The sequence below is a fragment of the Cheilinus undulatus genome, linkage group 12, assembly GCF_018320785.1.
Source record: "Cheilinus undulatus linkage group 12, ASM1832078v1, whole genome shotgun sequence".
Classification (NCBI taxonomy): domain Eukaryota; kingdom Metazoa; phylum Chordata; class Actinopteri; order Labriformes; family Labridae; genus Cheilinus; species Cheilinus undulatus.
The window spans coordinates 31,602,989-31,617,322 of NC_054876.1; the positions used below are offsets into that span (position 1 = coordinate 31,602,989).

Below are 14,334 nucleotides of genomic sequence, written 5' to 3' on the forward strand. Positions count from 1 at the left end.
TCTGTCTGAGAAATATTGTTCTCCAAAGCCTGCTGACAGCCGATCCATGCACAGAGACGTGTGTGGCCCTGGGTCCTTGTACTGTAAAAGTGAAAAAAAGTAAAAGAGCTGTTACCACAACTCTGTGACTGTTACTCACACTTTAAATAATAAAGTGTTATGAAAACTTTAAGCCTTTGGGAAAACTTCTGAATGTTTATCTTTCAGCACTCAGTATTCATCTTCATTTGCATGCTGCTGTGACAATTCCAAATTAATTCTCTGCTCGTTAAATATTGAAGCTGGAGGCATTGGAACTACAAATATTAGCTTTTATTGAGGACATAACATATTTATGGCTTTTGTTTATGACTATGAGATGTGGTTTGCATAAAAAGAACTGATCTGCAATGAAATGACCATGATTAATTCAGGCCGCTGGTGTTATTAGATATAGTTTAAGGTCTAAGAACATAAAACTTTTTAACTGGGTAGAAGTGATGCTTTGGTTGTTTTTTAGCTGCACGTTAAACCAAAATAAGCTTTCCATCTTAGATAACTAGACTATGTTATTTTTCAACTGGGGGTATCATATCTTGTTGTCTTTGTTATCTATCTCCTTACTTAGGTGGTATTTTCGAGACCCGGGAGAGCGAGTTAGTGAGTATGGACGAGCTGGCGTTCAAGTTTGCTGTCAATAACATTAACCGCAACAAGACCTTGATGCCCAACACCACTCTGACCTATGACATCCAGAGGATCAACTTGTTTGATGGTTTTGAGGCTTCCAGGAGAGGTAAGCCATGATTATGGTATTGTAATGATGTAACCTTAAATACTTTACTTTCTGATGATAACATGATCACCTGAACTGTGGTAGGATTTTGAGTAGAACTAATACTATCAAACAGCTGTTTGTCGAGGGTTATTTGACCATGTACTCCTCTTATTCCTGTCATTAAATTTTGCCTGTGGCATGTTGAATTAAAAGCATTAGCAGTGCTATGCTTAAAGCTCCTTTCTCAGAGCTTTAAAAGAGTTAATCGATTTGAGTGTTGAAGAGAGCAGGGGAGGATTTTTTTGTAAGAGGACACTATCCTCAAATGAACAGGACAAGATCATCAAAGAGATACAGTTTTGTCAACAGGGCATCTGTCTAAGACAGATATGTTTTTTTAATTCAGACTTTTATTTGCGTTTATGATATGAGAAAAATATAAAAACAACCATAAACAAATCTATAAATATGAACAAAACAGGCTGGAAACACAACAGACATTGATAAGTATTAAACAAGTATTAGATACAATAATATAGAAGCATCATAAATGCATAACCTGTAAAATTACACGTATGTGCATATACAGTCCATTAACATCTTGACAAGATCATGTTCTTCCCTCCAAAATATGATGGCTAAATCTGTCACATTGCACCTTAGAAAAGCCATTTTTCTGGTTTAGTTTTCCCAGCATCTTTCACATCCAACTATTGCCAACATGTCTTCTTTCCACATTTTCAATGTCAGAATTTTTGGCTCCTTTCAGAATCGTGGGATTAACTGAGCACATGTTATCAAACCAGTTATTAAAAATCTAAATGAATATTTGCTTAAAGTGGTGGGGAGACATAATAAGACAGATATATTTTACAATGACATTCAGGAGACCGTTTTGACCAAAGCACATACATCTCAGAGATAGACAAGTGTTCACGGCCTTAAGGACCTTGTCCAAGGGCCCACACTGCCCTGCCAAATGGGGGGGGGGTCACAGAGGTCAGGAAAATCATGGTCCATTGTAAAGTTAACCTGTGATAACCATATTTCATGTATAAGCTGAATAATAACCACTCTAATCAAAGAAACTAAAGGTTCATTTTATTTAATGTATTTATGCTCTTTTACAACATAGTCTTTGTAAGATGTAAATCCTTTTTCTTAAAACAGAATTACCTATTTGGTCATATTTCCAGTGTGAATGGGTACATCGACAACAGCCTTTGGAAAGTAATTTCAGACCTCATAGATAAGCCATGATGTGCACATACATCTGGATGCCAGAAAAAAAGGTAGATCGGACCAAAATAGCTTTAAGGGGAAAAAACTTAAATAGAGAGACAAAAAATGGGAATAAAGTGGCAAAAATAGGTGAAAGTGAGAAAAACTGGCAGAAGAAAGTGGAATAAAAGTGGCAACAAAGTGGCAAAAACTGGTTCAATAAAGCAAAAATGAGATAAAGGTGGCAAACATGGGTTAAGAGAGGCAGAAAAGGGTAACTAATTAGTGAGAATTGGTAAAAAGCAGTTGAAAAGTGGCAAAATGGGATACAAGGGCCAAAAATGGGTTAAGAAGGGCAAAAAAAAGGAAGAGTGGTTAAAAAAAAAGTGACAAACAGGATAGAAATGGCAAAATTGGGTTAAGAAAGGCTATAGGGGTCAAAATGGGTGGAAAATTTCTGAACAGTGGTTAAAAAGTGGCTAAAAATTTGGTTAAAATGGGTAAAGGGGGCAGAAAAGTGGCAAAGTGGGCAAATAGAAAGTAGCAACAAAAGGCAAAAGGAAAAATCATTAAGAGGCCCTATCCACTGTCCTGTCCCTCTCTCATAAAGGCAAAAAAGCCCAAAAATAAATCTTCAAAAGCAGGGCAAAAATTGGTCAAATGTGGCAAACAAGATCAGGTGGGTTAAAAGTGGGTTAAAAGTGGCATGAACAAGTAATTACTACATCAGAACCCAATTTACACACTTTTCAGTTCCAAAATAAAGTAGCTGTTGGTCAGGATGGTAGCACCAATGCTACTGATCTAATACACATGCATTGACATCATCAATAAATCATTACTGAGAAGGGCCCAAAATCCAGGGTTTACCTGTGAGCTCAGGGAAAAGGACTGCACTATGGATAACCCGAGAGCATCACAGCAATATCTCTAATTGATGGAGCCCCTAACCTGACACGCCAGATGGATTTGTTCCACACATCCATCTGAGAAAGCTTCAGTAGGAAACGTTTAAGAAAAGGCAGAGGATCTGAAAAAACTTGGAGTGTGATTGGATGAACGTTCTGTCTATCACATCTCTACGGGCCAATCAGAGCAACAAAACACGTGACGTAGCTGCTATCGAGCTGCGCGTGTGCAGCTAGTGAGGAATAACGCGAAACATGGCGACTGTAGACCTGTAAATACTCAAATTTTGCCGTTTATGAAAAGAAAACAACTCACTGTTGTTCTTTGATCTTCTTTTAACGAAGAAATGTTGTCAAGTTCTGATAAAACTGGCGCTTTAGCAGCATCTACGCTAATCTCTTCCTCCATAACTGCACCAGCTCTTGCTGCTGCTGCTCATTTACATCACGACTCTGCTGCGCCTGAAAGTACTGCCCCTTGTTGCTGATTGGTCCTGTCACTTTCTAACCGGGCCCAAACAGTTCAGATGGGAGCTTAACAAGATGGATTCGCCAGTGAAAAACAAGGAAACGGTCGTATCCATCTGCTTTGCAAGGTTATGGAGCCCCCTGTTGCGAAGGAAATATTTACTGCTCCTGCCTCTTGCTAACTTCTAATGTCCGTTGATCAACGTACTATGCAAAACTCTACACATACTACAATATATTGTAACATTATTATTAACACGACACAGTAACGATCTGTTTGTTTTTAAAGAGGTGTTAAAACTGTCATTTATTGGTCCTCGTTGGAAAGTTATTAATTGCAGTCATCAGCACATGTCACACTGCAGTTCATCTCTCTCTCCTCTAGTTTCTGGGTGCAGTTCGCGTCAGATTCCAAACCCTACCTTTTTCTTACAAAACAGCAACAAAAACCACTCATGCATACCTGGAATCCCTCATCCATGTCTACCCTCCTACTCGCGTGCTAGCTCTGCCAATGAAAGGTACCTGGTACTCCCATGACAACAGGGCCCTAAGCTACTACCCAGACTCTTCTCCTCTGTAGTCCGCTGGTGGTGAAATGAATTACCCAACTCCATTCAATCCACAGAATCCCTTTCCACCTTTAAGAAAAAAAGAACAAAGACCCAGCTCTTTTGGGAACACCTGTGCTCTAAGCTAGACTCTTCTCCTTTGTAGTCCCCAGTGGAACCACACCAAACCACACTAGGTCTGCGTAGTCCTTTTCAACTTCAGGGGGAGTTTAAGACCCAGCTATATGGAAAAAGTTTAATACCACAACTTTTTATCTGGCCATGTCACAATCTTGATTTTGTCTTCTTCACTCTAATTTTTAAGGCTAATTTGTAAGTCACAGATAAAGCAAAACAAAACAAAACTTATTTTCCACATGGGTTTGAAAATGCACAAATATAATATTTTCATAGCAAGTCTATTAATGCTTTTCTTATTATTCTGCAACATCCTGAAGGTCAGTGCTTCAAATATTTCTATGTGTAATTTTACTGAATTCACCATCAGGTAAGGGGAGTCTGGAGATCTTTTCATTAATATTTTAGGCACTTAACATTTCTTACCCAAATTCTGATCTATTATATGGAGACAATTTCTGCTTTTTCCATTGCTTTAGAATTAGGATGTGTGTGTTCTCTTTTGTGTGTTTTTTTTTTATCTATTTTATTGTTCATCAGGCACATTTTAACTCAGTGATAGTAATTTTAAAACATGTTGATATAATCAGAATTAATACAGCAGCAAGTGTTACTTTTGGCAGCTATTTTTAATTTTAGTCTTAGTTTTAGTCTTTAAATAAAATGTATTTAATTTTAGTCACATTCTAGTCATTTCTATCCTTTATAGTTTTAGTCTAGTTTTAGTAGCCAAAACTCAAAAAATTTTAGTACATATGAAGTCCTCACATTTTAGTCTGAACTTTTAGTCTAAGCATTTATTTTATTGCCTACATCTTGTACCAAATCATGGTAGTGTGTTCTCTGCACCCTGCCAAACCTGGGGTCCCTGCTTTCTACGGCTGAGAGGAAGAATAGCTACAGATGCATTGTTTTTTTGACAGATTTACTAACAGTGGAGAAATATTAGGGGTTTTGAATGTCAGACGAAAACTACATTACGTTTTAGTCTAGTTTTAGTCATCTTGACACAAGCTAAACTTAGTCTTTGTCAGTTTTAGTCATCACAGATCTATTTTTGTTAGTTTTGGTCTGTTTTTGTCATGGAAAAAAAGGCTGTCGATGAATAGTTTAGTCATAGTTTTAATCAACAAAATTAACACTGGCAGCAGCTTGATAAAGACAGGCAATCCTCTGTCCACAAATACATTTGCTGGACAAGTTTGTTTTCGGATTAGGAAAAATGACAAAATTAGCAAATTAAAACACACCCTGCAATGAGATTGATTTCTTTATATCTAAATGTAATCTTGATTTTTATTCATAAAGAGTTCGGAAAAACGTTTACTGAAGAGCACAAAGCAGTGACATCACCTGCCTGCTGAACACTAAGAACAGGAGGACAGAGACAGATCTGCAGGAATAAATCACCTTGAGCAGGAAATTAAAGCACTGAACTCAATGATTTCAGTGTCTAAAACCTTATAAGGACTGACTTTGAGCCGTACTTTGCAGACATCACTGTCTCCCTCCGTAAAAACACCCTACGGTGTTATAAAATTTCACTTGTTATGCCATTATCCTTGCAGGTAATCCTCGAGTGGAGGGATGAAGAGGCTTGTTAATAACAACACAAAACACAGAGAGAACAGAATAATATCAACTGCAGTTACTAAAGAGAAACAGGATCAGATATGTAACACTGACCTATGCTGACTGTAGTGTGTCTGATTACTTCCCTGTTTGACTCCCAGTGGACCGTTAGGGAAGCAATCTCTTGAGATTGTCAAAAAGTTTGTAACTTTGTACAAATTGTGCACATAAATGCCTGACGATTTAGAAAACCATAGTAGCAGTTCCATATGGGGCAGTTAAAGCTAGTTTAAAGCAACTTCTAAGGACTAAATATTAAGTTTCACTTTATACTGTGGCCACTGAACCGCTGTCCATCAGGAAGTAGAAGGGGAGGGTTGAAGGAGCATAGAGCTGCAAAGGTAGAGCGAGCGATGTGGCAATTTCTGTAATTTGGCAGATCATCAATACATTCTCTTTCTTCGAGATCGTCCTATCATGCACCTCTAGACCCATCTCTTTGTGATCAGCTCTGCACTTGATAGTTTGGTGCTAAAGTTTCTGATGATGATATAAACATTAGTAATAAAAGCATGCTTCTGTACACCCTGGGAGTTGCCTCACGACTGCAAGGCAGCGCCTGTGTCTGATCAAACTTGAAGAAGTTTGTGGCACTTACTGCTGTTGCTCACACCCGTCTGGATCCTGGCTTGTGTTGTACTTGTACTCTTAGATGAAGGTTGCTTTAGAAAAAAGCATTTGCTAAATATAATTGTATAAATAAAGGGAATTTAAATGGACTATGGGATGTAAGGTACCTTCACTACTGGAAAAAATGTATACGCCATCTTTTACCTTTACATTTACCTTTTCTTGTTTTCCAATTCCATTTTTGCTCTGAAGCGTTTTGTAGATGCAAGTATTAGGGTAGCTGGTTTGATTGGTTCCAGGATTTTGATATGAGGCTTTTGAAATGTCAATAAAAGATCAGAATGAGGAAATTTACTTTCAAAACCAGAGCCACTGAAAAAAATGAAGAGTCATGAGAATTGGTGTTTTTTGTCCATTGTGACTGCTGACCTTGAAGTGTGCAAAGCTTGACTAATGTTTATCATTGGTATTGAGTAGGATTTCAAGAATGTATCACAGGTTTTTATTCTTAATCTAGGGGAGGAAATAAAAGTTTATATTTCCAAAGGATATCTGGCTGTTTGGCTGTAAAATTGGTTCTAAAACTCATAAATCCTCTCGTTCAAGTAGCAATAACCTATACACAGAGTCAATCTTGTGTTGCTCTTTGCCAACAGTGTGTGACCAGCTGGCTCTTGGGGTGGTTGCAGTTTTCGGCCCGTCTCACAGCTCCTCGGTCAGTGCTGTTCAGTCCATCTGCAACGCCCTGGAAGTCCCTCACATACAAACCCGTTGGAAACATCCGTCAGTGGACAACAAAGACACCTTCTTTATCAACCTTTACCCCGAGTACACGGCTATAGCTAGAGCTATCCTGGATGTGGTCACATTTTTCAAATGGAGGAAGCTAACGGTGGTCTATGAAGACAGCACAGGTAGGGTCTTATATCAAGCCACCACTATACAGGGTTACTGCAGATCCTTTAAATGTTTTAGAAAGTCTTAAATTGGACTTTTGAAATTTAAGATCATTAAAAAGTATTAAAAGGTCTTATTTTTGCCAGTGAGAGGTCTTAAATTATAAAAGGCATGATTATGATATATCTTTTTCTAACTTCTGATTTCTAGCTACATTTATTTGATTTTAATAATTCTTTTATAAATTTAAAAATATAAGCTTTATAAAGGAAATATGATTGTCTTTTGTTGTTAATTGATAATTTGCTGGGAAGTAAGTGTTAAATTTGGGTGATGATGACCAAAAATCCCATTTTTCTATACAATTTGACTTCCCAGAAACAGTGCACTAAATGCAAGAGTACCTAGAACGCATTTCAGCTCTGGTCTGGTGTTTCAAGAAATCTCTCATGCCTTTTTTTTTGGCAGAGCAAAAGTGGTATTAATGTACCTCACTTCAGGTCTAAAAAGTCTTAAATTTGAGTTTCACAGGTTTGAATAAACCCCAACTGTAACTTTAATAACTGGTTCATATATACTTGACACTTTAACACTCTGGCAATGAGACAATATAAGATTTTTTACTGGTTAAGTCATCCTTTATTGAGAAAATAGAGCCAAAACATTAATAAGACTGGTGTCAGAATGAGCTTTAGTGGGTCTTTTAAAGATATTTTGTATAAAGAGAGGAAGATTTAGAGCATAATTTATCTCTGCTATGAATGTCTCTTCAGTGCAAAACTGTGCTTCTTTAGCCTATCTTTGATTTAGTCTTGAAAGATCGGGACAACACATTATCAGCCATATCCTTATATTAGAATGGCTAATATCCCACACAATTTCTAATAGCATAAGATTGGCATTTTGTTACGTTAGAGTAATCTCTAAACTGAAATATGTATTTTTATCTTAACAGAAACATACTTTTTGTCAATACCTGCTGTAAAATTGAATTTTGCCTTCAACAACAACATTGCATGACATTTGAGGGAAAGAACTGAGAGGGAGGAGAGGTCAGCTTTGCTGCCTTGTGTTTTCTTGCCCTTACGGTACATTCATATGCCACAGTTATAATTACTCACAGAAAAGCAATTCCACTGTCAGCTGCAGTCACCTTCCTTGCGCTGGGCAGTGAACCCCATCTGTGATGGGGGCACGAGAGTCTAATATCAAGCAGCTGCCAGTTTTCCTGCCCCCTGACTTCACGCTGCATAGAGCCAAACCACAGCGACGCCAACGGCCCCAAATCCAGCGGTGTCCCACATAGAGCCCCTGCCAACAACCCAGACAGTATAAAATGGTGCTGTTGAAATGTCATAGTTTATAGATTTTTTAAGCTTTTTTCTCCATCAGAAATGTCCTTTCCTGAAATGCCACTCAGATGCACACCTGCAAAATTAACCACTGTTGTTTACACACAGATGTAAAAGAGGAGAGTATTTTTGTTGGCTACAGTTAGGGCTTGTTTGCCTTGATGTGCTTTAAAACAAAATTGAAGAATCTGAATAAAGATATTGCTGTGAATACAGATTGCCTCCATCAGTTACAATATACAGGCTCAAATTTCCATGACAGATAGACCCTGAACTTCCTTGGTCTCCTGGAACTAATCCTAAACTTTGAATATTCAGCAGAGGAAGGAAAACAAGAGCATATAAATTGGTAGTTTGATTCACTGTTTCCTTTTGAAGGTCTGATGCGAATGCAGGAGCTGATCAAGGCTCCTGCCAAGTTCAACCTGAAGATCAAGATCCGCCAGCTGACCCCTGGTAACCAGGACGCACGCCCGCTGCTTAAGGAACTAAAGAAAGACAAAGAGTTTTTTATAGTTTTCGACTGCTCCTACCGTATGGCTGCAGAGCTTCTTAAGCAGGTTGGTCCAGGGACTGAGCTCTTCATTTGCTTGTTCCACTAATTTGATTATGCATTTATGCTTCCCTTGGGGCCAACAATTTTAGAGGTTCTTGTCAACATGATTTTTATGTGCTAGGAAATCATATAAAACCTATTAACTCGTTTACTGAGGCCTACTTTGAGATGTAAATGAAACCCATTAAAGAAGAAAAATAGCTGAATTGCCTCTTTAGGATGAAATAGGACTGTCTTTTCAATTTCATAGTTAAAATGGTTTATATCAATTTTCTATTGCATTGGTTTGTAATTATGTTTGGAAAAAGATGATGACAGATGGTAGATGTTTTTTGTTTAAGTAAGACATGGTGAAAAACATACAGGTGCATCTCAAAAATCTGCATTTCATGTAAAATTGCGTTTTTTTCTGCTGTGATTTACTTCAAACAGTTAAACCTTTATAAATTCTAAATTCATCTCATACAAAGTGAAATATTTCAAGACTTTTTGTTTTAAATGTTGATGACTACAGCTTACAACTCGCAAAAATCCACTATCTCAAAATATCAGAACATTTTTGAAAAGTTGAATTTGTCAAGGTTTCCTGAGCCTTAATTCTCTCACTCCAATTCAATACACACAACCACAATCATGGGGAAGACTGCTGACTTGACTCTTGTCCAAACACTCATTGAAACCCTCCACAAGGAGGGTAAGCCACAGAAGATCACTGCTGAAAGGGCAGGCTGTTCTCAGAGGCTGTATCAAAGCATATTCATGGAAAGTTGGAGGAGAAAAATGTGTTCAGAAAAGGCGCACAAACAACAGCGATGAGCTCAACCTTCAGAGGAGCTCAGCCTTTGTCAAACAAAGCAGATTCAAGAACTCAGTGATCAAGAGTCACCACACAGATGTGCCCAGGACATGGGCCACAACTGTGGTGTCCCTACTGTTGAGCCACTCCTGAACCACAGACATCATAAGAAGCATCTTACCTGGGCTATGGAGAAAAAACATCTGGACCGTAGCTCAGTGGTTCAATGTTGTGTTTTCAGATGAAACTAAATTCTGCGTTTCATTTAGAAATCAAGGCACAGAGTCTGGAGGAAGATCGGAGAGGCACAGAATCCAAGATGCATTAAGTCCAGAGTTTAACAAGCCCAGAGTCAATGCTGTCAGCCATCTACCAGAAGGTGTTACAGCCTTTCATGCTTTTATCAGCTGAGAAGCTTTATGGAGATGCTAATTTCCTTCTCCAGCAGGACTTGGCTTCTGCCCACAGTGCTACCAAAGCTACCATGAACTGGTTTGCTGACCACGGTATCACTGTGCTTAATTGCCATTCAATTGGCCTTACCTGAACCCCATAGATAATCCATAGGGAAATGCCAAGAGGAAGTTGAGAGATACCAGATTCAACAATACAGATGAGCTGAAGGATTCTATCAAAGCAACCTGGGCTTCATAACATCCCAGCAGTGCCACAGACTGATTGGCTCCACGCCACATCGCAAAGATAGAGTAATTGTGCAAAAGAAGCTCCTATCAGTTAATGAGAGTATAAATGAGTACGAGGTCAACATTTCTGTATTATTAGTCTTTTTAGGGACTGATGTTTTGTTATATTCTAATATTTTGTGATTAATATTTAGTGCATATTTGATTTTTGTGAGCTGTGAGCAGGAATGATCAAGACTAAAATAAAAAAGTCAAAATATTTCACTTTGTATGAGCTATATGTAGAATATTAACTTTATGAATTAAATCACAGAAAAATATGAACACTACATGATATTCTAATTTTTTTGGATACATCTATACATATGATTAAAGGGATGGAAAACTTAGAATCAAAAAATATTGGCAAAAATAATCCATCTTCAGGCATTGAAGATGGTTTGACAAATGTAAGAGGCCTTTAGCTCACAGGGCTAGTAACAAAATGTTTTGATATTTCTAGCCTTGTGAATTAAATGCCTTTAATTTTTTCAAACCATCTTGATTGCCTATGCCTGGACATACATATAAATTAAAACAAAAAGTAAGGCAATTTGTGTTTGGTACATTATTTCTTTGTTGTAACAATGCTTCTTGGCAATAAATTTTATACCATTGGAAATCCTGTTTATTGCCCTTTTAAATGATGCCACATGATGCTGATTATGTGGGTTGCGCCCATGAAGAATGTGCCAAATCTTCTCTGCCAATGCCAAACAGCTTATTTTGCCATTGACTCTTATTTGGTGTTTGGATGATTGAAGTTTGAAGAAACAAGACATTTTGACAATTTGACAGTTTATTCATTTAACAAACAGGAGCCTCAGTAGTGTGTGGAAGAACCTCACACAGCCACAACAGCCTGGCACCTCCTCCTCATGCTGGTCACCAGCCTGGTTGCACACTGCTGTGGGATGGCATCCCATTCTTCAACCAGCATTTGTCGCAAGTCAGCCAACGTGGTTGTGTTGGTCACTCTGGCACGAACAGCACACCCAAGCTGATCCCACAAGTGTTCAATGGTGTTGAGGTCAGGACTGCCGGCAGGCCATTCTATCCTCTCCACTCCCAAATTCTGGAGGTTGTCTCTGATAAACCCCACTCTGTGGGGGTGAGTGTTGTCATCTTGGAGGATAGAATTCTTGCTGACAGGGTAAAAAAGCAGTATTCTTGGAGTGTTGTCTTCTTGGGATGCCCACTTCGCGGCTTGTCTCTGACATTCCCCGTTATATGGAACTTGGCCTTCAGTTTGGAGATGGTACTAGGGTTCACTCCAAACAATGCCGCAACCTGGTTTTGCGGAACACCAGCTTGAAGTTGCCCAACCGACAGGCCCTATCCAGATCAGTCAAATGTGGCATGCTGATTCTTGAAGCAGACATCTACTGACCACTGTTGCAGGGCCCATGCTCACAGGTGCTGCCAATCAGGCACCTGATTGGCAGCACCTGGGGGTACCAGAAGCTCTAAACAAGAGTCAACAGCAACAGCAAAATAAGCTGTTTGGCATTGGCAGAGAAGATTTGGCACATTTTTCATGGGCGCAATCTAAATACTTAGCTCTGCTGCCCATCCCACAAATGCATGTTCCTTACAAGTGTGGCATCATTTAAAAGGGCAATAAACAGGCTTTCTAATGTTATAAAATTTATTGCCAAGAAGCATTGTTACAACAAAGAAATAATGTACCAAACACAAATTGCCTTACTTTTTGTATTAAGTTAGTTTTCCAAACCCTTAATGAAGTTTTCCCTTCCATGTGCACCAGTAGTTTGAGGGACACCAGAAGTGCTGCAGTTGCATCTCCTTTTCATATTTATGATTAGTTTTGTGTACATCGATTCCAACATGCTGGAAGGACCAGCTCATGAGAAATCCTGTATCTGTTTATGATACTGATACTCCTCATTTATAAACATCTAAATTTTAATTACAAAGGCAAAACTTTATTTTGTTTGAGTCGTGGTCATGTCATTTGTTTCTAAAGTGTGGTGAAATACATTTTTTTTTGTTTTGTGTGTATGGTGGCACCCTCCATCATAAAATAAAATAAACCTAAGCGTATAAATGTATAACATATTCGATGGACCATGCAAAAACAGGAATGACCTGCCAAATTACTTTGTTATTGAAGATGTGATACTGTAGCTGCAGCACTGGAGAACTCATCACATTTAAAATAAGCAGTACGGCCCAGAATTTTCTCCATTATTCTATATCTGCTTTTCAATTTGCAGCTTTCATCTATGGGAATGATGACAGAGTACTACCATTTCTTCTTCACGACTTTGGTGAGTTAGAAAAATGTGTATCTAAAGCTTTTCTCCTGAAGAAAACAGTCAAAGTAAAACTCTTCATCTCCATCTCTCCCCCCCACTTCTCAGGATCTGTTTGCCTTGGACTTGGAGCCATATCGTTACAGCGGGGTCAACATGACCGGCTTCAGACTGCTGAATGTTGATGACCCATATGTGGCCTCTACAATGGACAAGTGGGCAATGGAAAGACTGCAGGGTCCCAAACAAGAGAGCGGCCTGATGGACGGAATCATGACTGTAAGCCCCTGTGCTATTTTTTTCACATTACAGAGCAATAACAACACAAACACCTGCTCCGCTGAAAGCAAATGATGCTTATTTGTATGCTGCATGCATGTTTGAATAACAATTGTAAACTGCAAGCATCTGCTCCCCTGTAAATCTTTGTCAGAGCTATATTTCCACATGGTAAAAATCATATTTTTTCCTCCATTGTTGTATGTATACTACATTCTGTTTACTTGTTTACTCATTTGCCACCACTGTCAATGATATTGCATGTTGATCTTCAAGCCACAATTTCAGCTGTTTATAACTGAAGCTTGGCTGTGTGCCATGTAGTGTTAGAGAATAAAACTCCAAAACATCCTCCTCCGTCTCTCTGAATCACAGACAGATGCAGCCTTGATGTACGACGCCGTGTTCATGGTTGCTGTTGCATCCCAGAGAGCCACTCAGATGACTGTCAGTTCCCTGCAATGTCACCGCCACAAACCCTGGCGCTTCGGACCACGCTTCATGAACCTTTTTAAAGAGGTGAGTGGCACAAATCACACTGAACTAAAACCCCTGTCACACCACCTGTATGACTCAACTTTCTTATTGTTTTTCAGTCAATCACCCTGAATGTTTGATGGGATTTATGAGTGTTTTTTTGTAAAGGGTTCACTGAGCACAACATCCCTCTTGTAATCTCTGTTGCTAAAATGATAACCATCAAATCTGGATAACTTCCCCTGACAAGGGGCCAACTGACAGGCCATGCTTTACTCCTGAGAGTACACAACATAAAACTAGTCTACAGATTTGCCATATGAACTTTGAAGCATGCAGCTCAGCCTGATGGTCAGACTTCATGCCTACAGACAGGAAAGAGGCCTTTGATGCATGTTTTGATCTTTTAAGTCTCAAATCCGGCAGAGCGCCATCGCCTGCCATGGAGAAGGAATATTATCATTCAGTCCCCTTACTCATATTTCCTCTTCATGCCCCCCCTCCCTTCTTTTTTTCTCTCTTTGCCTCTCAGCGTCACTCTCCTTCTCAGCTTTCTGTTTTGTTTGCCCCTGCCCATCCTTTGAAGCATCTGTCCTCCTGTGCCATTCATCACTAGATAAGAGCCTTTTTGATTGCACAAAACCAGTAATGTGTCTCACACAGCACTCAATTAAAAAACATTTCTGACAAGAGAGAGCACAATGTGAGGACACAGCTTTCATTTCAACAGCTGAAATTAAATCCTGCCACTACAACCTTTATGCTCCTGCTAT

General features: G+C 38.9%; 1 protein-coding gene across 5 annotated transcripts in view; it reads left to right on the top strand.

The window, feature by feature from the left end:
- Positions 1-14,334, top strand: part of grik1a (glutamate receptor, ionotropic, kainate 1a) — a 61,847-nt gene that overhangs the window by 11,050 nt on the left and 36,463 nt on the right. For all 5 annotated transcript variants that reach the window (XM_041801979.1, XM_041801980.1, XM_041801984.1 and 2 more), the window contains exons 2-7: positions 608-775; positions 6,902-7,159; positions 8,873-9,054; positions 12,767-12,820; positions 12,914-13,084; positions 13,460-13,603. In XM_041801979.1, the coding sequence (XP_041657913.1) occupies positions 646-775; positions 6,902-7,159; positions 8,873-9,054; positions 12,767-12,820; positions 12,914-13,084; positions 13,460-13,603 (939 nt within the window). In that variant the 5' untranslated portion in view covers positions 608-645. The remainder of the gene's footprint in view (positions 1-607; positions 776-6,901; positions 7,160-8,872; positions 9,055-12,766; positions 12,821-12,913; positions 13,085-13,459; positions 13,604-14,334) is intronic.